The sequence below is a fragment of the Folsomia candida genome, unplaced genomic scaffold (assembly GCF_002217175.1).
Source record: "Folsomia candida strain VU population unplaced genomic scaffold, ASM221717v1 Fcan01_Sc001, whole genome shotgun sequence".
Taxonomy (NCBI): Eukaryota; Metazoa; Arthropoda; class Collembola; order Entomobryomorpha; family Isotomidae; genus Folsomia; species Folsomia candida.
The window spans coordinates 26,438,374-26,464,263 of NW_019091193.1; the positions used below are offsets into that span (position 1 = coordinate 26,438,374).

General features: G+C 37.7%; 6 protein-coding genes and 1 long non-coding RNA gene across 10 annotated transcripts; 1 reads left to right on the forward strand and 6 right to left on the reverse strand.

Moving 5' to 3' along the window:
* Positions 1 to 87: 87 nt before the first annotated feature.
* Positions 88 to 1,273, reverse strand: LOC110863179 (probable iron/ascorbate oxidoreductase DDB_G0283291). The gene has a single exon (XM_022112429.2). It carries the CDS (start codon positions 1,191 to 1,193, stop codon positions 153 to 155), a length of 1,041 nt encoding a protein of 346 aa, XP_021968121.1. The 5' UTR covers positions 1,194 to 1,273; the 3' UTR covers positions 88 to 152.
* A 510-nt stretch (positions 1,274 to 1,783) lies between these two features.
* Positions 1,784 to 5,086, reverse strand: LOC110857190 (allatotropins). Of its 2 annotated transcripts, none has more exons than XM_022105807.2 (5): positions 4,958 to 5,086; positions 4,372 to 4,621; positions 3,335 to 3,474; positions 3,111 to 3,237; positions 1,784 to 3,040 (listed from the first exon to the last, which is right to left on the reverse strand). In XM_022105807.2, exons 3-5 carry the CDS (start codon positions 3,468 to 3,470, stop codon positions 2,905 to 2,907), a joined length of 399 nt encoding a protein of 132 aa, XP_021961499.1. In that variant the 5' UTR covers positions 3,471 to 3,474; positions 4,372 to 4,621; positions 4,958 to 5,086; the 3' UTR covers positions 1,784 to 2,904. The 2 variants fall into 2 exon arrangements, with proteins under 2 accessions (XP_021961499.1, XP_021961491.1); XM_022105799.2 differs by having other exon boundaries at positions 1,784 to 3,043.
* Positions 5,087 to 7,740: 2,654 nt separating this feature from the next.
* On the reverse strand, positions 7,741 to 9,042 carry LOC110842208. 2 transcript variants are annotated; one of them, XR_004833562.1, is made up of 3 exons: positions 8,748 to 9,042; positions 8,593 to 8,662; positions 7,741 to 8,504 (listed from the first exon to the last, which is right to left on the reverse strand). It is a non-coding gene; the product is annotated as an uncharacterized LOC110842208 (long non-coding RNA). The 2 variants fall into 2 exon arrangements; XR_004833560.1 differs by having other exon boundaries at positions 8,593 to 8,665.
* A 1,650-nt stretch (positions 9,043 to 10,692) lies between these two features.
* Positions 10,693 to 14,095, reverse strand: LOC110850637 (lariat debranching enzyme B). 2 transcript variants are annotated; one of them, XM_035860822.1, is made up of 10 exons: positions 13,913 to 14,095; positions 13,618 to 13,821; positions 13,343 to 13,529; positions 13,147 to 13,251; positions 12,938 to 13,038; positions 12,438 to 12,567; positions 12,257 to 12,364; positions 11,984 to 12,135; positions 11,575 to 11,902; positions 10,693 to 11,507 (listed from the first exon to the last, which is right to left on the reverse strand). In XM_035860822.1, the coding sequence occupies exons 2-10, from the start codon at positions 13,812 to 13,814 to the stop codon at positions 11,151 to 11,153; spliced, it is 1,665 nt and encodes a 554-aa protein (XP_035716715.1). In that variant the 5' UTR covers positions 13,815 to 13,821; positions 13,913 to 14,095; the 3' UTR covers positions 10,693 to 11,150. The 2 variants fall into 2 exon arrangements, with proteins under 2 accessions (XP_035716715.1, XP_021953804.1); XM_022098112.2 differs by having other exon boundaries at positions 13,618 to 13,824; positions 13,913 to 14,094.
* Positions 14,096 to 14,264: 169 nt separating this feature from the next.
* LOC110842311 (eukaryotic translation initiation factor 3 subunit H) lies at positions 14,265 to 16,115 on the reverse strand. The gene is made up of 7 exons (XM_022088021.1): positions 15,910 to 16,115; positions 15,636 to 15,792; positions 15,388 to 15,552; positions 15,160 to 15,312; positions 14,970 to 15,072; positions 14,734 to 14,869; positions 14,265 to 14,640 (listed from the first exon to the last, which is right to left on the reverse strand). The coding sequence occupies exons 1-7, from the start codon at positions 15,976 to 15,978 to the stop codon at positions 14,413 to 14,415; spliced, it is 1,011 nt and encodes a 336-aa protein (XP_021943713.1). The 5' UTR covers positions 15,979 to 16,115; the 3' UTR covers positions 14,265 to 14,412.
* Positions 16,116 to 16,200: 85 nt separating this feature from the next.
* LOC110842312 (chromosome transmission fidelity protein 8 homolog) lies at positions 16,201 to 17,376 on the forward strand. The gene is made up of 3 exons (XM_022088022.2): positions 16,201 to 16,381; positions 16,486 to 16,603; positions 16,689 to 17,376. The coding sequence occupies exons 1-3, from the start codon at positions 16,356 to 16,358 to the stop codon at positions 16,923 to 16,925; spliced, it is 381 nt and encodes a 126-aa protein (XP_021943714.1). The 5' UTR covers positions 16,201 to 16,355; the 3' UTR covers positions 16,926 to 17,376.
* LOC110842310 (ubiquitin carboxyl-terminal hydrolase 10) lies at positions 17,007 to 25,568 on the reverse strand. The gene is made up of 13 exons (XM_022088020.2): positions 24,756 to 25,568; positions 24,063 to 24,378; positions 23,795 to 23,952; positions 23,047 to 23,363; positions 22,532 to 22,659; positions 21,046 to 22,375; positions 20,918 to 20,966; positions 20,700 to 20,797; positions 20,368 to 20,590; positions 19,980 to 20,276; positions 19,599 to 19,830; positions 19,452 to 19,517; positions 17,007 to 19,366 (listed from the first exon to the last, which is right to left on the reverse strand). Exons 1-13 carry the CDS (start codon positions 24,768 to 24,770, stop codon positions 19,134 to 19,136), a joined length of 3,462 nt encoding a protein of 1,153 aa, XP_021943712.1. The 5' UTR covers positions 24,771 to 25,568; the 3' UTR covers positions 17,007 to 19,133.
* Positions 25,569 to 25,890: the final 322 nt, after the last annotated feature.

Below are 25,890 nucleotides of genomic sequence, written 5' to 3' on the forward strand. Positions count from 1 at the left end.
AACCTAGATGCAATCTACTGTGTCCATTTCATGCCACTGTTGATGATGATGAACAAGTTGTTCCATTTCGATGTATATAACTCGATATAACTATAAAGGTAATGCTCTCCACTTTCGATTTTATTTTTACTTTTACATCCAACATATTTTTGCTACAAGACGGATGAGAAGAGTTCAGGAAAGCATTTTGAGACTTTGTTCATGAGATATTCCCCATACGTCACGGACTCTGGATTTTGGTGCAAATCCATCCCATCCCATCGTTGGCCTGGCTTCCTGTTCTTGCTTCCCCCGTTCCTTATCCATTCTTTGAGAACTCTTGACTCATCCACGGCCACAGCCCTCATCTTCACGTCCCAGTCAGGGTCGAAAAAGAAGGGCCAGCTCAGCCGATCCCCACTTCGCTGGATCTTCACCCGATGTGGAGTCGCTCGTAAAAACCCTTGCGTTGCAATTTCAAGCTGATCGCCCAAGTTAACGATGAAGGTGTCCTTGATGGGAGGCACATCAATCCAGGTTTGGTCCGGACTCAGAACTTGTAGGCCAGGGTGATGATCAGTTTTCAGAATTGTCAGAAATCCGTAGTCCGTGTGCTCTCCTACGCCCCACCCATCAACTTGGTCCGATTTGGGATAATTAAAGATGCGAAATAAAATTGTGGGGCCATTTTTTCCGAACGACTTTTTGAAATAATCTTCTCCTAATTCCAGACCAATTGCGAAACCACGCATGAGCTCGTGACCAAGTATCGTAAGCCGGGCTAGATATTCTAGGATAATTGGTCGTAACTTTGGGACGGTGTGATCAGGCCACAAATTTTTGCCATGCAATGGTGTGCCTGCTTTCACTCGTGGATGGTCTGGCCCCAGCTCTGTACCAAAGTATATTCCCTCTTTGGCGTCTGGAATTCCGGACGTTTGTTCTCCTCCCGGGGGAAAGTAGCCACGCCATGCTTTCCCCCCAAGCAGCATTTTCAGCTCCATTTTCGCCGTCATCGGGAGGGCAAAGAAGTCTCGGGAGATTTTATCCAATTCCTCTAGAAATTCGTGTGGAACGCCATGATCCTTGATGAAAATGAAGCCCCACTCGTGGGCAGCGGTTAGCAGTTGCTTGGATGTCTCCAATACTGCAGGGTCCGTAGCTTGACCCGTCAATAATGTCTTTACGGACACAATTGGAACTTGTCCTTCCATTCTGAACCCTGGATCTAAATAATTTAGCCACTATCAATACTTCCTAATGCAGTGTGTTGAAGAATGAAGCGAATATTTCCCTCAATGATCTGTGCAAATTTCTCTGATGATAAGCTAATCAAGATAAGTGCGGACTGGCTTGGAATCATTTAATGATAAGCAAGCGATAAGAATAATGAATATTAAATATATACTGCACAACATAACCAATATAATGTACCTTTTCCGTGAATTTTTTACGACAGACAGACGTAGATTTACATGCCCATGAGTCATAATATGTAATTTTTTCGTCTTTCCAGTACTTATGATTGAACGGATGCTTCATTTAAATAAGACACAATGCAAACTACATAGCCAATTTAAAAAAGCGCATGGCATGACATTTTTTAACGTTTCCGTCATGGCCGTAACATGAAATGAAATGCGATGAAATAAATACAAAACCGATTTTAATTGATTTAAGGGTAAATGGTATACGAAGGGGTGTGACCACGTCCTGTTGAGCACTAAGTTAAACTGTACTGATACGTGTTTTGTCTTGAGACGAATGCAATAAATATTTAGAGACTTGATACGCACGGAGGACGTCGATGTAGAGAAAGGAGACATCAGTTTATTTTATGCTGAATTATCCCCAAATTTATTAACAATTTTTGTATAACCAATCTTTTTTTAGAACGGCGTTTGTTGGGTTGATGCACGATATCCTTTGAAATAAGAAGCAATTGAGGTTGAGAGATTGAGGCAAATTGAGACTGATGAGATTCCACAGAAAATCCATAACCGATGCTTAAAAGGTGTTCATTACTCTCTAGGGATCACTATTTCTAAAGGTGATAAAGTGACGACTGGGCTACGAGATATATTGTAATAGCAGCAGATGGATTTTATAAGTTCAGTGTCATTAACGTCGGTAATTTGCGTGATACATAGATTCACCCAAACTGTAAATGTGGGGAAACTGAGACGTTCTTTTCTGCTTTTTATACTTACTCGTTACTGTTAATACATCAATCCTCATTATTTACTCATTAAGTCTTACATTTGTAATTAACTACACACAAGTGCGTGGTTTAAAAATATAGGGAAGGACTGAGGAAGAAGAGGACGTGATTTATTAAAACATTTCGCAAATCTGCCGAGTCGAAGATCCAGCCTCAGCAGAATTAACTACTGATACCTCTGATCTCTACAGAATTTACGATTTAAGAACTTGTAGTTGAGAAAGTTGCAGCATTGGAGATAAAGATCAGATAAGAATCTGACAGAGGAGAAAATTGAAACTGTGTGACATACATTTTGCTGTGGAGGAAGCTGTCGTAAAGAATACTTACTTGTTATTCAGTTCACATAAAACTTCACGGTGGGGAAAGTGAGATATGACCTTGGTACAATTCTACTTAATACATCTCCACTAAAATCTCTACGTACTTGAAGCGTAAGATTTATTCTAATGTTGAGAATACGGGATTTATAAGTATTTAGTTTACATAGATGGCCACCAATGATGTGGTGTGACCAAGAATATTTGTATGTATGCATATTCCTAGGATTTATTTAAAGTAATTTTGTAATATGTATACTGCATGCACAGTGCTAATTAGTAACGTACGATATGCTGGTGCATATACGCGTCTACGATAGATGAGAGGGCGGCATACAAGCAATGACATCGTAATTCATTCACGACCAAGTTTTCAAGGGGTGTCTAGAAATAGATTCGCCGAAATAGTTCGTCCGGCGTTAGTTCCCCGTCACCATTCTCATCAATCACTTTGTCCACAATCAGTTTGGCTGCTTCTGGATTGTTCTGCAACTCTTCTATCAACCAGCTGTTGGGGTAACTGCTGAAAACGGGAGACTCGTTTTTAAACATTGCAAACTGCTTATTTTGATGCGTGCAGCGTCACTTACGCTCGCGTGAGGTCAAAGTTTGGGGACAGGAGACCTTCCACGTTGGCTTGTTGCTGCTGACCTGGTTGTTGGAGGCCCGCGAAAACGCCTTGACCCAGACTGAGTCCTGGGTCCCGTTTCCCGAAACCTGGAGCATTTATGTGTCATCAGTCATCTCATCACAGCGCATCGTAATATCAGTCTAAATGGAAACCGCAAGTCGTATATGATCAAACTCAACTTACCTCGTGCTGTGGACAGTCCTTGGCTTTTGAACCCCCTGTTTGACCTGGGGTAACCCGTCCGAGTTGCTGTTGAGCATGCAACCACTGCCAGCGTCAACAACCAGCAGACTAATACGTATTGCACTGTCTTCGACATTTTCCTACAACAAATGAATCAAAATTCTGTAAATGAGAATACCCAGAAAAACATATTCCTCGTGACTTTGGTCTTTAGGATCGCATCATTCACATCCCTTTTCCATAAACCATACTTCACCACCACCACGATTATGTTGGCCGAATGTTATAAATTGGATCAGAATTGCCATTCATCAACCATCATTCAGTTTACGCCAGTGATGTATAAGCTTACACTTTCAGAAGAATTATCTCACAATAAAACTCCAAACCGTTCATTTAATGATTCGCCTGATGCAATAGTGATGTTGAGACATTGAGGTTTTGGCATTAAAATTCCTGTGGTTAGGTAATCTACTACCCTTAAACTGGGGAAGCCAGACCGATGCTGGTCCTACATATCCTGCACATACTCGTACGTTTCGAATCTATGGCCTATATAACTAAAATATATTTACTGTCCTACTCCCACTCCTAAATCTCGACCAGTTTGTTCGGAATGACCCTAAAACCACGCAATCAAAAGGAGAATGTGCAGTTTCGAGGACGAATTGTCATTCTTTTTCGATGTAGACAATGTGTTGTCCAGGTTTGATGAAACTCATTTCCCCGCAGAGCGTAATGTGTGCGTCATTCACGGTTTGTCAAATTAACAAATGCTATCAAGAACGAGTTATGACATTGGATGGAGGTGGGTGGGTGCTGACTTTCAGTTATTAACTAACAGAACTTTGACAAAATATGCTACGTAATGAACTTGATTAATTACAGTTCCATCACAGGTTCACAATGCCCCACGAGAAACAAAATTCTTTGGATTGAGAAATTGCCTCTTTTGAGTGAGGCAGATCAATATAATTGTGTAATTGATGGAAATGTCACGAATGCCAGAAGAACACGTTGATAAAAGCATAACTCACCTGTGTATTGTGGACTCTCTCGTGGCTTGAGAAGGGAGATGAACGGAAGGAAGGCGATGGGGCGAAGTGAGAGGGAGAAAGCAGCAACAAGTCACCACTTGATCCGATGTATCTCCTGAGTGAGATTAGACGTGTAAGTCAAAGTGCTGAACAATGAAAACCAACTCCTTCCACAACTCGAGACAAAGCTGTACTTGATTTCGTGCAGGTGAAGTCGTCGTAGTTTTAAAGAAGCCTTCGTGGGAAAAATCTGAAACAGAAAGGGCAAAATCAACAAGAGTCGGATGTGTCAACTGACTTTGTTTGAAGAGCGAATGCAAAATTCAGCTTTGAGAAAACAGGATCTGGTGGATTTCTCAAATGAAAAGTGGAACTGTCGGACAAGAACCGAACAAAGTCAACAGATTTGAATTTATGGGTTGAAAGTTTTTGGATTTAGAATGTTTCGTCCCCACTTTCGTTATGTGTTCAGAAGGAAGAAGGAGAGGAGGATTCTTTCTTTATGAAAAATATGGGAGCGTGGGCAAGTATTATGTACGTATTGACTTATCTGAATCTATATTATTTTACCAAGAGTCGAGATTACCTAAAATTTGAAATCACAAAATATGTGAGAGTTTGTAGAGAAGCTTTTTCAACGAAAATGAGTATGGGTTTGGCTGAGGAGGATGCTTTCACCACGACGATCGCGTCCAGAATGACGTACCCCGTCTTCCCTCCCCTAGTTTTATATGCACATAAATTCGTCATACTCTGAATTGTCGGGCCCGAATGAATCATTGTCGAAATCTAATTGCTCTTGAAGCAGCAGTGGCATTCGAATGAGCATTTAGTTCTCATACTAACAATGGAGAGGTGTGAGGTGGTTATCGCCGATAACCACCGGACTAATTTTAAATTATTCAGGACCAGAAATAAGTGGACCCGTATTTTTTTGTTTTCCTGAATAGGCATGTTTTCGCCCTTGGCGGAATTTTCAAAAAAAATTTCAGCCAAAATCAGGATTTTTAAAAATGCTGTAACTTTTCGAATTTTAACCCGGTTTCAAAAATAAACCCCAATTTGTGTTCAGAATTACATCCCTGAAAATATAAAAATTCATTTTCAAAATTTAAAAAAATTTGATATTTTCATGCCATTTCTGAATTTGTAGAAACCCAAAAAACGATAATTTTTTTTAGTTTAAAAGTTTTTAAAAAATGAATTTTTATATTTTCAGGGATGTAATTCTGAACACAAATTGGGTTTTATTTTTGAAATCGGGTTAGAATTCGAAAAGTTACAGCATTTTTAAAAATGCTGATTTTGGGTGAAATTTTTTTTGAAAATTCCGCCAAGGGCGAAAACATGCCCATTCAGGAAAACGAAAAAATACGGGTCCACTTATTTCTGGTGCTGAATAATTTAAAATTAGTCCGGTGGTTATTGGCGATAACCACCTCACACCTCTCCATTGTAAGTATCCCATAACGGCATGACAATCCCTCCACGCCATTTGACATTTAAAACTATTGGGTCGTGTATCGTCAGTTTCGTCAGAAAACCACCTGTGTTACCGCTGGGGGTCGAGCTTCATGGGATCACTGGAAGGAAGGCTCCCATTCTCAGATGATCCGTTAGTCTTAGTGTTTCCTAGTACGAACGTGCGTAGGTAGGGCGTAATAATGGATACAGACATATCCCACGTACAGCCAAGCACATGTCGTGTCGAGCATGGGGGGTGAAAGCAAATTAAAGATTATTAGATGAAATTAACCATTAAAGGATTTACACGGCAGGTGATCTTTACTTGAATAGCTTTCATAACTAGAATTTATTTGCGAAAAATGAGATTTTTCAGGTGTGACCATCCTGTGTCGGTCGACATGTGTGTGGGTTCAGTTGTAAATGGAAACGTTGAAAAATATGATCAGAGTAATAGCAATAATAAGTGAGTGTAATATGAGGAATTTTATGAAGAGAAAAATAATGCTCAGATAGTTTAAATCTAGCTCAAATTATGCATTGTATAAGTGGTTGATGTGTGTAATAAATTATTGGTTTTATGATTTTTTAGCCCGAGTGAGGAATTATGGGATCGGCATGTCCATCTGTTTGTCTGTCCGTCTGTGTCACTCTAGCGGGCGAAACACTGAATACATGCATGATGGCGCAGGTCAAAGAATATATAGTCAAATTCAAAAATATTTTTGCCAGAGGGACGCAAGTTCACATTGTGACCCACACTGGCTGTCTTTGAAATTGGCTAGAATTGGCTGAAATTTGGCATGAAGGTGCAAATGCATCTCAGATTTACGAATGGGGAGTAAATTTCTAGAAATGGATCATCTGGCTGAACAAACAAAATCAGAAGCTAATCTTACCCTGACTCGTATTAAATGAAGTTTGCACTGTAAGTTTTCTCTACATTTTAGCAACAATAAAGAAGTTTAGCAGATGCATTGGTTTGGTGGCAGACTGAAGTCAATTATCTTTGCTTTACGAGGTTTTACATGCATGCCCGTTGAGAAGATCAAATGAGACTGAAACGTCACAAAATCTCTTATGAATGACGCTACGAACGCTGAACGAAGCATCTGAATGTCAAATAGCTGATAATCAAACAAATTCAATAAGGACAGCAAAGCAAGGTGATCAAAAAGTAAATCATTTTCCAGTTTTAATCAGCCCAGATCATTCGAGCATTTGTTTTCTCTTTTGAAAAACAAGCACCTTCTTCTTTCATTCCTTTGCTTAAATTCTGAAACTCGAGAACACGGCGTGTCTGCAGAGAAAGCAATAAACTTGTGTTCTCACATCCCTTGCTCCCCTGTGATGTAAATTCAATGCACAACGACAATGGAAGATTTCTTCAGCTTCTCGTGTTTATAAATTAGGAATTTTCATCAATGCGTGTACAACCTGCCTTGTAAGTTGGAAGGTGTAGGGTATAAGGTGTCAGGAGCATAACATTGCGTGAGTTCGGAGAAAGTCGATCTGTGTGGAAGGCAATCAGCCGATTTATGTGTCATTGTCGTGTCTCAAAGGGATCTTCTAGTTTTATGGCATCAGAAGATATTGGCACATAAGAGACAACAGTATTTTTAGTATGGAAAATTCCGAGAGGAAGACATAAACTGAATGTTCAAACCATATGTGGCCAACCCTATGGAGTCAATTTGCGGCTATCTGCATAAACCCCACGACGAGATGTGCTAATCCTAAGTGCTACCCTCAAAATGGAACTAAAGTCTGTTGACTTAAATATGAAGTCCGATTGTTGACTTAAATTATTTTTAACAGGTGGGTTTATAGTTTATGGTTTTGTTGTCAATTGCAATTGATAAAAAATATCGAATTGGGACAATAAATTGTTTTGTTAAGCAGGAACAGGAACCAAATGATTCTCATCAAAATTTAACCACAACATGAACTTTTTCAATCGATACATTATTATTTTTGGGAAAACTTAAATTATATATATCCACATGTACAATACAATGTTCACTTGGCGAGGTAAATTGAGTTGTAAAGGGTAATGCAAAACTCCCCTCGTGCTAATATTAGAAAATAATATTAGATATGTACGTCAGGATTGAGTTGAATCAACGAAAAAGGTAGCATGACGATGAACGAATGAATCATATACAACCGGATTCGCTGTCATTTTTCGTTAATTTCCAACATTACTGCTGTGCATTTCGTTTAATGGAAGAAAAACAAAACTACTACAGAAGCCGAAAGCAGCAATTTAATAATAAAAACTGTGCATGTGAATTGGGTCGAATTCTGCTTAGAGCAGACAAAACTTATGAAAATAATAATGTCATCCGCTCTGAGTTACGCCGCCTGGTTCGTCCAGATTGGATTTCTGATTGGACGAGTTTAAATAACTCTTCGAAACATCAATTACAATGCAATGATCTAGCAGACAAACTGTAATTTTCAATTTTCAACACAAATACGTATATTTATCCGTGAACAGAGTACTGCACTTTCGGCGTTCGTTATATTCTTGCCATTAACCAGTTCGCTAAATTTTTTAGCTGTGCTAAAAAATACTTGGAGAAAGTCAGAGTCGAGCAGGTATGCGAATGCACGTTGTGTGCTCTGACTGTGAATCTGGTTACCCCATCTTCGTTTAAATCATCAACCTTAATAATAAAAATGCTTTTAGTTAAATTGATCATTTTGCAAGCTAAATATAAAGTGGGAGAGGAGATGAAGATTACATGTTATTACTTTGTCGTTCTCTTAATCGTCATTCGTTCCCAATGCCAGCAAATTAATGGAATGGATAACAGGCAAACAGCTACTACGTACATACATACATTAGATGCTTACAGATATATAATTGAATACCAATTTACAAAAATAGTTATTGTATAACCGCATACTTTTCTTGCTGAAGACAAAACTGTGGTTTAACGTCACATCCGCTTTCTCGTCGGTTTGCGTTCAAAACTTTACAATTTGCCAAATGTATTTTGGACACAGCTCCCATACCGTCAGAGATATCTAGATGAAGGTCAGCAAGGCAGCTGAGGGGGATTATGTATATTTTCTCGCCCCTCACAATCAGTGATTATGCAATTATTAGTACATATGCACATAAATAAAACGCTAATTGCTACCTTATGTTACGCATTGTCCTTTACTCTCAAGTCCGAGGACGAGCAATGTGCAATTGGGGCGGAGAAAGTTGAGAAAGAACTGAAATGGAGATGAAATGGGGCAATTGAAGAATATCGCTTCAGACTCATTATTACCAGATGCATACAATTTGTAGATTGAGATTCCTATCAAATACCAGCTTGCGAAGGGGTGTTATTATCTTTTGACAAAACTGACGTCAGCCAATAATTCCCCAATTTGCACCATCCCCATAATTGTTACCTTTCATTTGTTGGTATTCTGATGATTTATGTTACTGATGGAAAGAAGACGACTGTCCAACTCGAGCCATTTTATCACTTTCCAAATTAGTAATATTCTCGTTGTGAGCAGCTGTAGCATCATATTTCACAACCACGAGGCTTTCGCCGAACGAAGACGCCTACACGTTTCCCTTTGACGCAACAAGCGTCGTACTTACTTTCCTTTCCTAAATGCGTCCATACCCTAAGGAGGGGAGGTTGTGTACTATCAACTCCCGGATCTCGATGCCCTTTGGATATGTTGTAGTGTCCCATGAATGTACAACAACCCTGAAGTGGTTTGATTCCATGGCCACATTTGCGCTCGCCACACCCACTCAAAGGTGCCCAAAAATCGCTTTCACTCCAGCTTTCACTCACTCAAATCAACGCCAAAAATCCAATTTTACTCCGATTTTCAAATTTATTTCACCATTATACTCCGAGATAGTTGCTTTCTTATTTCCAACATCAAACTCAACTTTTCTGATGATTATTTTGCAGGGATAATTTGTTTTGCTGATTACTACAACATTGCTAATTCAGAATTTTAAATTTTAAAAATACCAAAAATTTCAAAACGTTGAGTTTGATGTTGGAAATAAGAAAGCAACTATCTGGGAGTATAATGGTGAAAGAAATTTCAAAATCGGAGTAAAATTGGATTTTTGACGTGGTTTTGAATGAATGAAAGGTAGAGTGAAAGCGATTTTTGGGCACCTTTGAGTGGGTGTGGCGAGCGCAAATGTGGCCATGGAATCAAACCACTTCAGGGTTGTTGTACATTCATGGGACACTACAACATATCCAAAGGGCATCGAGATCCGGGAGTTGATAGTACACAACCTCCCCTCCTAAGTCAGCTATTCTGAGACTTGACTACTCGATTGCTTCCCTTTTCACTGCTGACTTTCTGATAATCGTGCTTGCGTTACTCGACTTGATCAAACAACGAAAGCATGAACATAAATAAAATAGTGAATTGAGAAATCTGTAACTGGGACATTATAAACTACGTACATTCGCCCATACGCTTACAGCACATTTATTTGCTCTCATATTCTCTATTGTTCTAAATATGCTGCATATTTACCATTTGTGTTAAATAAGTTTTTATGTAACAAGTTACATAATATGAGAAGTATATCATCAAGATATACTTCCTGGGTGTAGAATTTTGTCAGATGTATTTACTGACTGACAAAGTAAATTGAGTCATTATACGTAATTTTTTGATGAACAAATTTTAATGCGATATTGGTTAACAAAGAAAAACAGTGATATCGGCAAAGCAATTTGACTTTAAAATACAAATCAAACATCAACCTACATACTTTCAACATCAAAATGCACAAACGGATGCAAGTAAACTGGGTAATATATACATTTGAAATGCGTATTTCAAGCTATAAGACTTCTTCCAGCATTGACTCCGAAATAACAATTCAAATTTATTTGTTGTATGTGTATCTCAAATTAGAAAAAATACATCATCTTGCTTGTGTTCAATAGAGAACTATCAATCCTATTCTGGTTCATATTGTTTGCAACCAATATTCAATTGTACGACTTTTTAGCCATAAAAGTTTTCTCAAAAAATATAATTCACCCAAACACTTTGTACTTTGTACAGGTGTTTAAGAGTGGGGATGCAAATAAGTATTGGTGAGTTTTTTTGGCACGCTTCATAAGAAAAAATACATTTCCTGAAAACTCCCAAAATGTACTAGCAAAATAGCAATTTAATGTATTGCTTTTACTCAGACTGGAGTCAAAATCCACTTTATATTTTCTCAATGTATTTCGCCAGGCTTTGAGAAATGCATACATAAATAACTCCTGGGAGAACAATTACAAATATGTAACATCCAACTAACTAAAACACTAGTACTTAAATGACCCTAGATCCTTTCTTCGTTTTGTGTGTGGCTCTCCACCCCCAGTATCAAGAAAGAATAGATTCGTTCCAGACTCGGATTCCGTGTCAGGTTCACCCATCACAGATCTCAAAAGTTGTAATTCCTCTGCACTTGCACCGGTGGTTTCCCCTTCGGTATCCCCATCTTTTGCATCTGTATCTTCTGGTTTGCTTGTGGAAGATTTTGGAGGAGGTAAGACCAGTTTACTTCGACAAACTGAGTCTTGTTTTTTAGTAGTAGATTCGACATCCCGTGCGGGCAAGTCTCCAGCGTCTTCATCATCATCTAGTGCAATCTCGTCAGGATTTGGATTAATGGAGTCCTATTCAAGTCAGACAATTCGAATACTGCAGTGCAATTCAAACAATACAAATAATGCCACGACTAACATCAAAAATAGAAGTACGGTTCATTGAGATGTCCAACTGGGATGGGATGAGACTAGAATAATCTGAATATCCAAAGCTTTGATCCGCTGCTTTATCCAACAATGGGTTCTTAAGATTGCTGTCTATGATATCTTGAAGTGGGTCGGTAACTCCAAGTTTATGACAAAATTCTCGCGTTTGAGGATTCTCAGTCGGGAACGCTGTTTTTGGGATGTCCCCATTTTGGTACGTCGATCCTGTTTCACAAAAGTTGTCGGGAACAGAAAAATTGTCTTGAAATATACTGAAAATTTCCGTTATTTCTTCCACGCTTGGGGTGAAATCAAATCTAAATCCACAATTGATACAATTTACTTGAATAATAAATTCAACTGATTTTTAACTGGCAATGTTCTGTTGCGCTTTATACCTGGAATTGCCTCCTGGACCTGGCATGAAACCGGGTTTTTGTTTAACAGAAAGTAAATGGTTCGTAGATTTTAAAATTGCTAGCCATTCTGTATCATATTCGAGAACTGTACTAGGTGTTTCAGCCACTACGGGTGTTGGAATCTCAATAACCTAGCAGAAGAAGAGTATTTAAATTTATTTATTTAAGGATCTTAACACAATTTTTACTATCAAGTTTTGACTAGTAAATATATATAGATCTACTATTGAAAACTTTCATGAATATATATACCTGAAGAAATTGCCGTCTAGGGAGCACCTTGTCTAGTGCCAAGAATTTTGTAATTTTTGGTTCTTGTTGGGTCTCAAGATCAGCCCGTAAATGCTCGTCATTTTTGACCTGAATTATTTTTGATTAACATTATGCTACTTCTATGCTATCTTTATTAGTATTTTGTATGTTATATACCTACCTCGTCAGGATGGGTTACATGAGCTGGAAATTTGACGTGCATATGGGCAGAGAACCAAAACTTGGGTTGTACTTTTTCTAAAACTTCGAATAAAGGGCGACTTCCAAGTTCATTTCTCTCAATTTCATCCCTGAAACAAGAATTTAGTAACTATTTTGTTTTTTAATACATTCCAGAAATCTCTCTCCTTCAAAACCTAATATTGCAGTAATGTAACAACGTTAGCAATTCTCCTTAAAATATTTTAAGGTGATGAAATATTCATCCCACGCTCAGACTGAAGAAGAATGAAAGACTTTTGTAGGTAAACATGTTTCTCCACAATCTACGCTCTAATTACTATTTAACTCAACGTAATGTAACATTTGCCTTAATTCTGAAAGGGCATATATATTTAATTAAATCCCAAAGTAAGCCATTAGTAGAGATAGGTACAAGTACGTTGTTTGCACACCGTAAACACAAATTCCTACGCACACACCGAACTTGTAAATATGTACCTAAAAAAGGGTTTTCTTCTTAATAATTGATATGTATCTCCAAACTGATGAATCCCTTTAGGCCAGTCATGAGATAAAATAATGTCCACAGGTTCCTTAAGCTGTAATTAACAATTTCAAGAAATGCCGAGTCTGAGAATATCTTACGAGCATTTAGACTAAAGAAGTTTAAAGAACTATTTAGAAATGTCCATATTACACATTATTACCTGTTTCAGTCTGAAAATATCCAAGTTTCTGTAATGATACACACTTCGCATCGTTCCTTGATCGTACGGGGGTGACTCGTATCGACCTTTCAAATAATCTTGACCCTAACAAAGAATAAATAGTCATTTTATATTACTTAATTACGCATTTAATAAAAAAACATTTACGTTACATCTACATATCCCATATCCTTACCTTATAAATTCCAGAAATACCCGCAATTCGTACTGGACCAAACTTGAAAACGCCGACATAACCCATGTAGAAAATATTGGGGGCCACCCACCCGCCGTATGGAAGCTCTTGTAAGAAGTTGGATGCTTCGTGGTTACCTCCAATGAAAAGGGTTAAAATCGGAGCCTTCTTCTCCCCAGAGTAGTATCTAATGTCAATTATAGTAATGCAAATTTAGATGCAACATACGATAAATTGAATTAATATCTATTTGGTTTTCTGAATTAAACCTGTACCTGTGAAAGTCGTGCATTTGCTGGTATTTGATGGGACAAGCCATGCAGCGGAGGTCGGTCATGTTCCGAACGCTCTGAAAATCACCGCAACAGATGACGAGAGAAACTTTAATCTCACGACGTTTTTCAATCTCCTCCACCACCTCGTAGATCTTGTCGATTTCTCCGTGACCGCATCCTACCACCGCGATGTGCATTTTAAATCTTCTGGAAAGTAAACAAAGACATATAAATATAAATTGGATTGTATTTAAATATTAAACAAATTTTAGGCAATTAACTATACAAAACTGACGTTTCGACGGAAGAGTTGGACGCGAGAAAGTACTATTTTTGGCTTTTTCAGAGCACTCGGTCGGTACGGGACAAGGCGTTTAAAATCCAAACAATACGAGAAAGATAAAATTGATCTGTGCACACCACACTTATTCACACTTGCAACTTGTACATTTCACAATTGTCGTTGTGAAGGATTCCCACAACTGCTGATCTTTCAAAGCCCCAAGTTCGCATTTAGGATTTTGCGTTCAACAGAAACGGAAACAGTGGTTTTCGCATGAACACAATTGCATGACGAATGTATAATGGAGGATGGGTGCATCATGATCATGACAAATTCCAATCAAAATGTCAAATAATATACAAAATTTCGTTCCAATCAAAGAAATATAAAATTTTATTTTCATATTTTGGAACTCCAAAATCTTAACAAACTAACTTGCAAATACTTTCAGAAAAAAACTTGTCTGGTTTACATCCCAATACCAACATGAATTTTATTTTGGTATAATTCCTTCAGTTCGATGTTTCACAATTGGTTTGTGCAAGAGATTCACTGAGGAAAAGCTTTGCAAGGGCTTGTGAACAGAATGCATTAATTTGTTGACTAGCCAAATCAACTTGACCAGACAGCAACATGGGGGTGAGTCTAGTTGGGGGAAGAATTGGTCTGAAAATCTTTGATAAATCCTCCTCAGGAAGAGCAGGGTCTCCTTTTGTTTGACGGGCTGCATTTTCCAAATTCTGTACAGAACAGTGAGAGTAAAATAGAGGAAATGTATACTCATAGATAAACAACATTGAAATCATGCAGCAATTCTATGACGGTTGACCCACCTTTTGATGAATGTATTTAGCCTTTTCTTGTTGTTGTTTGGAAACTTGCATTTGCCATTTATTCATCTTGTAAGACTCTTGGTGGACTTCATCTACTTTCTCTAACATGAACTTCATATGATTTTGCAAAACAGAACTGAAAACAAAAAATAGTTTCGTTTTATAAGCATACTCACGAGTCAAGACCATAAGCAAAGCATTATTTATATTTATGACGACTCGACTAGTCGACTCACCCAGTTCCTAAATCCAAGAATTGTGTTGCACGTTCGGGTTTCATTTCCAGTAATTGACAGCACAGAGCATTAGCCAATGGCGAGTTTCGAATCATTATGGGAACTTCAAACAAGAAACAAAGATAAATTGATTAAATTGGGATTTTTCTTGAAACAATAGAATTACAATAGAATTCAACTTAGTACTTACCTTCATGAAACAATTTATCATAACTCAAGTGCAAAGACTTGACAAATTCTGGAGTGATTGTGTTTTCATTCCCATCTGCCAACAGCTTCAGCGCCGCAGGAGTTAGTCGATACGCCTTTAATGTTAGAAACCCCTTTGCTGTTCTCACGGGGTCTAAAAATGGGGTACAAACATTATATATATGGAGACCCTAACGTCAGCAATAATGATTGGACTTAAATAATTTACCGTAAATGATAACAATTGACTCTTCAATCGAATCCTGATAGCCGTGTTGAGCGAGAACGAATTCACTAGTCACGAATGCTCCCAATTCGCAAGCTTGATACCATCCAACGTGTAAATAGTCCTGGTTAATTTTCTTCATGTGCATCATCATCGTAGCGGTGTATTCTGAATGATAAACAATTACCCATCATAAATGTGAATTACAAAGCAATGTTCTCTCAGTAGAAATGATCGCTAAATAAACTCACCTTCGTCAACGGATTCCTCGCCCGCTTTTGTAAAGGGGAAGGCGAACGTGTTGGTAATTTCCAGACGATTTTCGATGACAAGTCCGAGAATACCACCTCGAGGCGTGTCAATATTTGTCCGTTCTTCATAGCAGTGTTTGATTATTTTCATCACAGCCTGCAAACACATCTCAACATTAGTATCTCATTTGCACGCCTAAGATTTTGATTTGATATTGTCACTCAAGGAGGTTTCCTTCGTCATTTATAAAAATGGAATGTATAAATAAATTACCAGCCCATCAATTTGGACATAGTCGAAGGGACAGTTGAACTCGTTTCTTCGAATGTGACGGTGAGCCATTGGGGCGACGGTTCAGTCCTTCTTCGGAAACTTGAGGAGTATCAGCAAAGCAATTGATAACCGGCGACGGTCGTCAAATTATGGAATCTGTCAGCGAAAGGTGGAGAAGAAGTGAGCATGGATTGAATTCAAGTTTCCCATCATGCAAATGAGCAGAGCCACCTACTCCGTCGCGGGAACCACCACCACAACAATACTTTGTCTGCAGTCTCACTACAAACAACTACATTCGTTTCATAATAATAATAATTCATAATAATATTCACATTTGAGTTTTTCGTAAAAAAATATATAATTTGTGATTTCCATAAAATTTGAAATTGAACTACGTTATAAAATTACATTAAGCTCAGGTTATAGTATCATTTTGGTTAGACATGCAGATTTTCCTTAAATATTTACCGTAAGTCAAGTTAACCCACAACAAGAAATACAAAATAGCGAAAAAGCGAAATTGCAAATATATATACAAAACACTATATAGTGTTATTTTGTGATGTATTTCAGGAACGAGGATGGTGTGACGAAGGAATGGGCGTTAGTTGAAGTGCAGGGTGAGTTGGGGTCCAGAGAGGAAACGAGCCTTGATGGACAATTTGTTGGAGATTTGTACTACAATCGGGAGGTACATATTGATATTGATTCGATTAGAGTTCTATCAACAATCGATTAAAACTATTCGTTATACTTAAATGTAACATGTGCTTTAGGGATCGCCCATCCTTATCATTGGTCACCATATTCTGTTTGGCAATGTGCAAAAGTTAGAAAAACCATTCGCTGTGTTGGAGAAAGTTCGAGGGTCGAATGAAGCAAAGACTGAATATTCTGTGAAAGCTGTAATTAAGCGTAAATTATGTTTTAGAGAAAGGCCTAAGCCAATTGTTGGTGCATTTACCAATAGTAGTAATCCCAATGACACAGAAGAGTTAGTACAAGTTGGTTAAACTTATTCAATGTAAAATGTACCTATATTCATGTATTTTCGTAGAAAGAAGAAAGTTAAGTAATAAAATAACAGGATCACATAAATTTATGTTTATTTATTATGTTATATATTCGTTCTGTTCTGTTGTAATTGTAACCACATAACTATTTTCGCAATACTTTCGGGTTGAAAATTTAATAAAATTCCGGCTGCGAACTTCACGAAAGCAATTTCGTTGCGTCATTGATGCCTTAGATTTTTATTTAATAAATATATAAAGAACGATTACGAGTGCAACTCAATAATCAATCAGATATTATTATTAAACAAGATTGTTCTAATATATATTTTTCTACTACTTTGTGTTCAAAAATTCAGTCACTTAACTTACTTTCGATTGAGTTCGAATTAACATATTTTAATGATACCCATTCAAGGGAGGTGACAGTGTAATAAAATACAGAGCTAAGTAAATAGGTAATTAATTAAACTCTTTCAAAATTATCAACTTTTCAGGTGAGCTTTGAGGTGCGTGCTTCTTTAGGATCAGAATATTAAAGCCATACATAATTCAGTTAAATAATTATTTTTACTAATTATGGTCTTCCTGAAACTTTTGCGGGGTAAGATACAATTCCCATTAGATTTCACTATTGAATTATTGGAAGTCATTTATATAAAGATTATAAAATTGATACTTGAACGCTAATAATGTGATCATCACTGTACAAAAAAGTGAACTAATCTTGCATTATTTTAGAAATGACAAATGACTCTTAACCAAATAAAATGCACATCATACGAATCATCACAGTGAAGCTGTCGTGCAAAAGTTAAAAAATTGTCATGTATATGAAACGTAGGATATTATTATTAGCATTTGACAAGTAAAATATTATTGTTCCTCAATCCTCATTCAATAACAAAGTCGCAGTTAAACATGATACAATTTAGAAAATGGATTATAATACATAGATTTAAACTTCCAAATTTTAACAGTAATAACAATCAGTTGAACTAACAGGAAACATATTAAATTCCATATACAAAAACACTAAATAAGGCACACCAATTTTGAAAACAAACATGACAAAAAGTTATTTAGTAATAAGATTGGAAACAAGATGCAAAAATCAATAGGTTACAGATGGTCAAAGATTTTCTATTTTTTTAAGTCAATATTTTCGAACAACGAAAGCATATTGGGAAAATAAGCTAACTCTAAAACAATGTACTGTACCACTTGTTAATAATATTAACAAAAAATATCCATCTGAACTGAACTTTGTCATTCATAGTCAATATCGCTTTGTGCTGTCTGCTGTCTAACTATAAATACGCAGTCGTCCTAAAGGTCTCAAAATCGAAAACCTGCCATACATAGTAACAAACACAACTATTGAATAAGGAAATCACTCATCAACAAACAATAATTCCATTGTCGTGTTCGTTTTAATGATCCAGATAACTTTGAAGGGCTAACTTGTCAATTTGAAAACGATGTTATACTAGATATTAAAGCATATGCTTCATCGTGTGTGCCGGTCTAAGTTGGAATAAAAAATATTCTACCTACACCTACTAACTATTTACTATTTATCCGATGAATGCTGAGCATGACTTAAATTAAGTCGAGGTGTCAATGAATTAGTTAATTTCATTCATCTGGGGGGAGTTTTTTTGTCTCGTTCAAAAGCTACGCAAACCTCTTTTGTGCTTCCCAGAACAATACAGCGTTAAACAAATCTTTACTCTGTTCATACATATTTCCTATATACGCACCATCAAAAGGAGAAAATATTATTGGACAACATTTCCCTACATGAATATAATATTACATTGAATTCTACACACACATTTATTTCTACATGCCGTTACATACACTCATAAAAATTGTTGCTTGCATCTGCTGTAATGCACATCAACAACGTGATCATTCATTCAGGCAAGCAGTCGACCAGTTTCAAGGTATAAAATTCACAAATTTATACCAACTTTGCACACATAAACCTCTCGTATATCTACACACTCACTATATAATTTCGAAGCTCTCTACGATTATATAAAGATACATAAATATGTATGTTACTTACTACTATCAAATCATTAATGTTACGTAGTAAAATGCAGGTATGTATATATATATATACTTCAAAATATATTGATAGATATTTTTCCAGTCTTATCTTAATTAACCAAAGAATGGTGGCAATGGAGGAGAAGTTGTTCAAGATCCTTTCTTGCTCAGTTGCTGTAAGATAGTATCTTGTCGTCGGTAGAGTAATATGTATGGAACGCGAGGAGCTTGAGGATTTAGCATATTTGCTTCGCTCACAGGTTTCACTGATGTGTCGTCATATCGAAGCCATCCCCATTGCCCCCCTAATGAGCCACCTGATGGATGGAAACAGTCTGCTACATAATGGCCTTTATGTGCATCTTCTCCATCGTGGTACACCACTAAATAAACATGTTCAAGATGATTACACTTTAATTAGTCCAATTTTAACCCTACAATAAAATAAAATGCCAGGTCACTACTTACCCGCAAATAGTTTGTACTGTCGCTGCTTAGGAGTGTATTTATTTTTGCTGTTAATGGAAAGTAGTTCTGAAAATTATAAAAAAAATAATTACCAGTAGTTCGTCAGACCTTTAATGAAACAAAGTTGCAAGTACACAGATTTATTACCCTTTCCGATCTCGAGGTCAACACTGTAATCTAATTTTTTGTTTATTTTGTGAATCCCACTTTTCTCATAGACGAACCGTTTGAGGTGCAAAATCAAAATTGGTGGAAGCCCTTCCAAACTAACTTGTCTCCAAGCTTCAACTTCGTTGCCGCTTGCTGATGTCATCCCAGAAACTTCCTCTTTTACTGAAATTGCTTCCAGAGCGTCCTTTACAGATTTGACGTTGTCATTCTGCAATAAACAGATCAAAACATGATGTTGAAATAATTGACAATTATTTCAACTTGAATGCACTTGAATCTATAATTATTAATTGTAGATTCAAGTGCATAATATTGTTAGGTAAATGTGGTGCATATAATTGAATACAATATACGCACCTGAATAGCCAATTGTAATGTAAAAAATGGTTCCAAATGAGCCTTCTTGACTGCATTCACTCGACTAAGCGACAAACACATCTGGCCAAGGAATGCTTCTGAAATTGGTGATTTAGTAACAGCTGTTCTTCGGGTTAAACAGCTCTTATTCTTGGCCCCCATCACTTGCCACTGGTCGTCATCGTCTTCCTTCAACTCTTCAGCTCCACCGTTGACAACTGTAGGTGCCGCTTTATCAATTATTTGGTCCTGTACGCGTTCTCGTACTTCTCGTCTAATCTCGAGAAGTTTTACAACCTTGAATTGAAATTATTTTTTAGGATTTAAATTAGGGTATTTTGAGCAGATATAATCCACTAACTACAGAACATGATTTTGTATTTTATACCTTTATCATCTCATCATGAAGACAATTAAGGAGAAATGAAAGGAACTCCTCAGCGTCTTCTTGTCTTCCTTCAATTTTGAAGGTGTCTTTGGACAATAGCGCTATGGACTTGCGAATTCCAACTGGTTCGAGGCTGGGCCCAGCAATGAAATTGTCTCTACATTTATCTTTCTTTGTTGCTGTACTTCTTATCAATGGAGTGAACTCTCGGACAAATTCAAACCTTGAGAGTAGAGTATATATAAATCATTAGGTTGTTAGAGTATTAAAACAGTTGAATATTCTACATTATAATGAGTTTACTGATGGCATATATTTTTTTTAATACTTACACATTCTGAGTGACTGGAGCAGCTTTACATGGTGTCTTGTCAAGAATGTAAGCCAGAGATCGGAAAATATTGACAAATGGAGGGCACGCCAGTAAAGCCTGAAAGGGCAATAAACAACGGCAAACGAATGTTATTATTTAGTTAGAGTAGAGAAATGTCCACAGATTGGCTCTTTTTAATATAAGAGTGCTGTGCATATTTTATTATTCGTGAGTTACCTGAAGTATGGCGTTGAGGAAGCAAGAATTACTATGATTGTGCAGACCCCTAAAAAATAATTTCTTAATGCCAAACTTTCCAATCTTTGAATAATAATATTAATTTATTATAGTCAAATCAACCATACCTTGGAGCCAAGGGAATTGATTGATGCTCCAAGCCGTACTTGCAAAAGTGCTCACCGAGGCGATGAGCGATAGGATCATGTTCATCGGGATATGGATCGTCAAACGTGTATTCAGAATGACCTTCCCTCTGGCTTGGGACAATGTCCGAATAACAAGACAACCTCGCATCACCACAAACCACAGCATTTTCATTCGCGTGATTCACATTGTTACTCATATATCGCCTAGCAGCACCATCGTTAGAAATATTTTGATTTTTCACTGACGCCACACTTGCCCAAGAACGATTAGCAGCACTTTTGTTTTCGTGCTGTGCAACAATATTATTACTGCTGCTGCTGCTGCTGCAGTTACTGCTGGTGGCAGAAGTTGAAACTTCGACCGTAGAAATTTCACTATTTTTCACCTTATCATCCTTATTAGGCTGTTGACTAATGATGGTCGTGGAATTTGGCGAACTAGTAGAGTTGTTCTTACAAAGACTGTCACTATGTAGGGAAGTTACGTCTGAGGAGGACGAGCAGGATTTTTTCGCGGAAATCTGCTCTTGTTGTCGGATTGTAACATCACTTTCAGAGTTTTTATGGTCGGCACTTAAATTATCACGGATTGTAGAAGACGGTTTGTCTGAATAATCAACATTTCCTTCTTCTTCATCGTCATCTACATCACCATTAATTTGTTTAGTAGGAACCACTTCTAGTTTATCAGCAGAAGAGTAAGCACAATTCACAATAGTTTCTGTGGTCGTGTCATTTAAAAATTCTTTCCTATTAGAACTGTAGACAGAAGTCTTGGAAGAAGATGACTCTGGAGGAATCATAGTAGATGAGTCATCTGTATCTGCACCATTGACTACTTGGGCTTCTTTTGCTTCGGAAGCTGGACTATCATGAGGATTATTGGCATCTGGATCAGTCGAGGTTTCCTTCTCCGGGGTGGAGGTTATAGTTCCATTAGACGTTGAAAGGTCAGGCATAGACTTTGGAGTACCAGAGGAGTAGGAGGAAGAGGTAGGTATTTCGGTGCCATTAGTGGGAGTTGATTTTTCACCACCACCACCACCAACTCGAGCATCAGTTTCTAACGATCCGGGTCGTTCGATATTCTGAGCATTTGAATCTGAAGCTTGTGGCGGCGGGACACCAGAAGTTGTTCTACCGGCAGTAATTGTAGTGGTAGTACCGTGGTGTGGGTAGTTTCTCGTATTGTGCGAGGGACTGTTATGAGTGTAGACTGGATGGTGGTGTTGAGCAAAACTCATGTCATTACTTGGAATAGGAACCATGGACTGAGGCGGAATGCTTCCATGATGATCTACATCGTTCCCTGTGGAAGAAAGAGAGTTAGGCATGTAGAATCATAATAACATTGATATAAATAGGACCGGAATGCCTACATATGGATTACGGACCGTATGGATGATAATAATACAGAAAAATAATCTACAACAACAAATTTACGTTTTTGCAACGTATCACATACCTGGATGACCTTGATACATTCCAGGATGATGAGGAAGGTACATTCCATGGGCTGGCCCCATGATGATCGGATGTCCCGTAACATTTTGAAGCTGCTGCTGATTGTAATATGGTGGGACTGGGTAGTATCTAGAAATAAATACATCATCATAGGCAAATAAATATTAATTACTATACTCAAAATTCTGCCAGTTTAGCCACAGATCCATCAAATACATAAATCAAACAAATTTGGTTTTCCAAGCTTTCAATTGTTTGTTTTAGAACTAAGACTCTAGGTTATAGAATAACGTCGAGTCAACTCTCTAAAAACAATTAATTTGCCCGTTCTGTAACACTTTTACGCTATGTCGACTTTTGGTTGGAAATAAAACATTTCCATCTTTAAGCCTCCCTAAAGGAAGGGAGCGTATAAGCTGACATGAACTGGCATATGCACAACTGAATTTGTACTTCTTGTTATAAATAAATTGTTAAAATTATAATGTTGCAGACAATAGTAAATGTAAGACTTACTGTGTGTGATTATAATAGTAATTGGCGGGAACTTGTTGTTGCTGCTGCTGCTGTTGTTGCTGCTGTTTTCTTCTCCCTTTGCTGTAAGTGTTTCCTCCTTGACTTGTCGAACTTGAATGTAGACCAGCATGATGAGCATCATGATGAATCTTATGATTTTGACCCTGTGAATGTGCCATGTAGTTCTCGCTAACAACAGAATTGTCAATGGGAACATATGACAAGTGTTGGTTATTTCCTCCCGGTCCATAGTAGGCATGAGGAGTATAATAGGATTGCTGTGGAATCATTTGTGGTATTCCAGGAGAAAACATCATCTACGATACACGAAATAAGTTAGTAATTCAAATATAGTCTACTTAGCACCATGCCTGGAATTTCTTACCCCACCAACCCGCAATGCGGGGAGAACACTTTGAAAAAATACTGAATTTTTTTTCAATAGGGACAGATATTAAACTAAAAATTATTAATAATGACAAAAATGAACTATGATGTTACTCAAATCAGTCAATTTACATCATATCGACCCTAGCAAGTTAAAATCATACTTTTTAAACATGATAATCATAGAAATCAAATAATTAAACAAGTAGTTTCAATATTGACCACCTTTAGTGTAGCAAAAAAATTGGAAAAAATTGAATTTTCCCTGTTTTCAGAGAACATTTTGAAAATTAGTGGGGAGAACACTTCCAAATTCATGTAAGAAATTCCAGGCATGCTTAGCACAAGTCAATTCATGTACCATAGTATTTCCAGACGGATGATTTGTAATGGGGGCCGGCCCAACAGAGGAAATAGGAGCAGATGTAGCGGAAACAGCAATTGGCAAATGCGTTTGTCCAGGAAAGTACGGCTGGATAGCATGCAATGGTCCAGTGGACTGACTAACAATGGTGGTTGCTATTGCATAATAATAGCAAAGATGATATTAGTTTTATCTGTATTGGCAAGTTACTGATTGTTGTCAATAACTAAAATGTGTGTGGTAATTGTTATTTAATCACACTTACCATGCTGTGGAATTGTTGGCATCGAATCAAAAGGAGTTCCATTGAATTGGGCAGACATTTCATCAACGCCTTCATTTATATTAGTCGGTTGCGACAAGACGACAATATTTTCAGCTGAACTGTCCGTCCCCTCTCCTTGCCCAAATTCAGTCACAAATTCGGGTAGTTTATCATTCAAGGGGTTGACAAAAGTAAACAGGCCTTTAAAGTACTCCTGGCTTTCCGTCCCTTGAAGAATATTGTGGAGAATATCCTTTTCAGCTGGACAAACATTCTCGTAATTCAAGAACTCCAAGCCTTCGAAGCGACCCAGACCCTGAAACACAATTATATTTTTAACCTCTTGTTTAATCAAAATGTACATGAATTATTTAGAAGAAGAAGAATACTTGTAATATTTTCTTATGATTTTCAGTTTTTCGTAGGTTTAAAATGTTTGTTTCAGAACTACGACTCTGGGTTATGAAATAACACCGAGTCAACTCTCTAAAAACAATTAATTTTCCAGTTCTGTAACGCTTTTACGCTATTTGGACTTTTGTTTGAAAATAGAACATTTCCAACTCGGAGTCTCCCCAAATGAAGGGAGCGTATAAGCTGACATGAACTGGAATTATCTTGTCCCGAAATATATTGGGCTGAAAACCTTGCTGAAATCAAGAATAAATGAAGAAAGAACAAAATAAACCGAACCTCTGGTCGATCCATCTTGCTTGGCAGTTTCCGCAGTTTTACGAAGCCACGATGATATGATAATTTATGACGAATAATCGACAACCAAAACCGTTTGTCTTCGGACTATTTATTTACGCACTTGGACGACGACTATATAAACTATGTATAAACTACAAACTAGACGCAGTTGAGTTAGCTCTTAAGCTGCAGAAGGTGGGGTGTCCCCCACAAAGGATCGCATTTCCTATCTGCCAACCAACTGATCAGTCTTAGTTTCGCTCGAGAATGATTACTATCGTTCACTATCTGTACTAGCAATGCTAAATTATTGACTCCTACTATAGCTGTCCATTTCTTGACTATTGAAACAAGTTAGTCCCCGGGCTGTTGTCCTTTTCTCCGAAAAACTGACTGACTACACCAACTTTCTTATCACAAGGCGGCGGCGGCGAATCCTAAACTACAACTCTTCCTCCTCTGCTAACTAACCGTTGTTATAGCCGACGAGAACACACGACACAACCAAGAAATTAAAAAACAAAACAGTTTTCTACTCTCGCCGTCCTCCTCCCTCCTCCACCATGACTTCTTGCTTCGTATTCCTTCACTCTGCTCAACTCTGATCACGGACCCCACTGACTGCACTATAATACTCGGTACTATAATTACAATGCGACTGGGAAAAATCAGTGGTCTTCCTCTGGACGAAATTTGAACATGGTGGCTGCTGGAGGAATATGAGCGAAATTGTTGATGGGTAGAATAATTATTTGGGAGCTATCTCCGTCCGTGTCTCTCTCTCTGCTCTCTCACCACATGGATGATGTAGTTTAGAATGGTTTTGAGGATGAAGAAGCACTAAGCAGTTAGTGGTGGTGGTGGTGGAATGGGATTCTTCTCAGCATGCCAGCCACTGGGGAAGGCGGGCCAAGTCCGCTCGGAGGTTTCGTGGTGGGCCAGCTTTGGTGGTGGCGCATTTTCCTCCAGACAGAGATCGCCACAAGCTTCACTACTGCCCCAGTGCTGGAGACCCTCCACAACCCGTGCAGCTCTACGTGGAAAGTGAAAACGGCCAATTATAATTGCTCACCTGGTCACGAAGTGATTGATAAGCCTCGTCCCACTATCACTACTAAACCAAATTTCAGGTTTA

Bases quoted from the DNA above. Each gene is read 5' to 3' on its own strand.
- LOC110863179 (XM_022112429.2), bottom strand. From the start codon at position 1,193: ATGGAAGGACAAGTTCCAATTGTGTCCGTAAAGACATTATTGACGGGT.
- LOC110857190 (XM_022105799.2), bottom strand. From the start codon at position 3,470: ATGTCGAAGACAGTGCAATACGTATTAGTCTGCTGGTTGTTGACGCTG. The intron at 3,238-3,334 runs GTAAGTTGAGTT...TAAATGCTCCAG, and splicing joins AGGACTGTCCACAGCACGAG to GTTTCGGGAAACGGGACCCA. The intron at 3,044-3,110 runs GTAAGTGACGCT...TCCCGTTTTCAG, and splicing joins AACTTTGACCTCACGCGAGC to CAGTTACCCCAACAGCTGGT.
- LOC110850637 (XM_035860822.1), bottom strand. From the start codon at position 13,814: ATGCACATCGCGGTGGTAGGATGCGGTCACGGAGAAATCGACAAGATC. The intron at 13,530-13,617 runs GTACAGGTTTAA...AATTGACATTAG, and splicing joins CAAATGCACGACTTTCACAG to ATACTACTCTGGGGAGAAGA. The intron at 13,039-13,146 runs GTAATAATGTGT...TGTTAATTACAG, and splicing joins ATATTTTCAGACTGAAACAG to CTTAAGGAACCTGTGGACAT.
- LOC110842311 (XM_022088021.1), bottom strand. From the start codon at position 15,978: ATGGCTCACCGTCACATTCGAAGAAACGAGTTCAACTGTCCCTTCGAC. The intron at 14,870-14,969 runs GTGAGTCGACTA...TTTTGTTTTCAG, and splicing joins TTCTTGGATTTAGGAACTGG to TTCTGTTTTGCAAAATCATA. The intron at 14,641-14,733 runs GTGGGTCAACCG...TGTTCTGTACAG, and splicing joins CTAAATACATTCATCAAAAG to AATTTGGAAAATGCAGCCCG.
- LOC110842312 (XM_022088022.2), top strand. From the start codon at position 16,356: ATGCAGATTTTCCTTAAATATTTACC. The intron at 16,382-16,485 runs GTAAGTCAAGTT...GATGTATTTCAG, and splicing joins ATTTTCCTTAAATATTTACC to GAACGAGGATGGTGTGACGA. The intron at 16,604-16,688 runs GTACATATTGAT...CATGTGCTTTAG, and splicing joins ATTTGTACTACAATCGGGAG to GGATCGCCCATCCTTATCAT.
- LOC110842310 (XM_022088020.2), bottom strand. The intron at 22,660-23,046 runs GTAAGTCTTACA...ATTTATTTCTAG, and splicing joins TACTATTATAATCACACACA to ATACTACCCAGTCCCACCAT. The intron at 19,367-19,451 runs GTAAGTAGTGAC...ATGTTTATTTAG, and splicing joins ACAGTACAAACTATTTGCGG to TGGTGTACCACGATGGAGAA.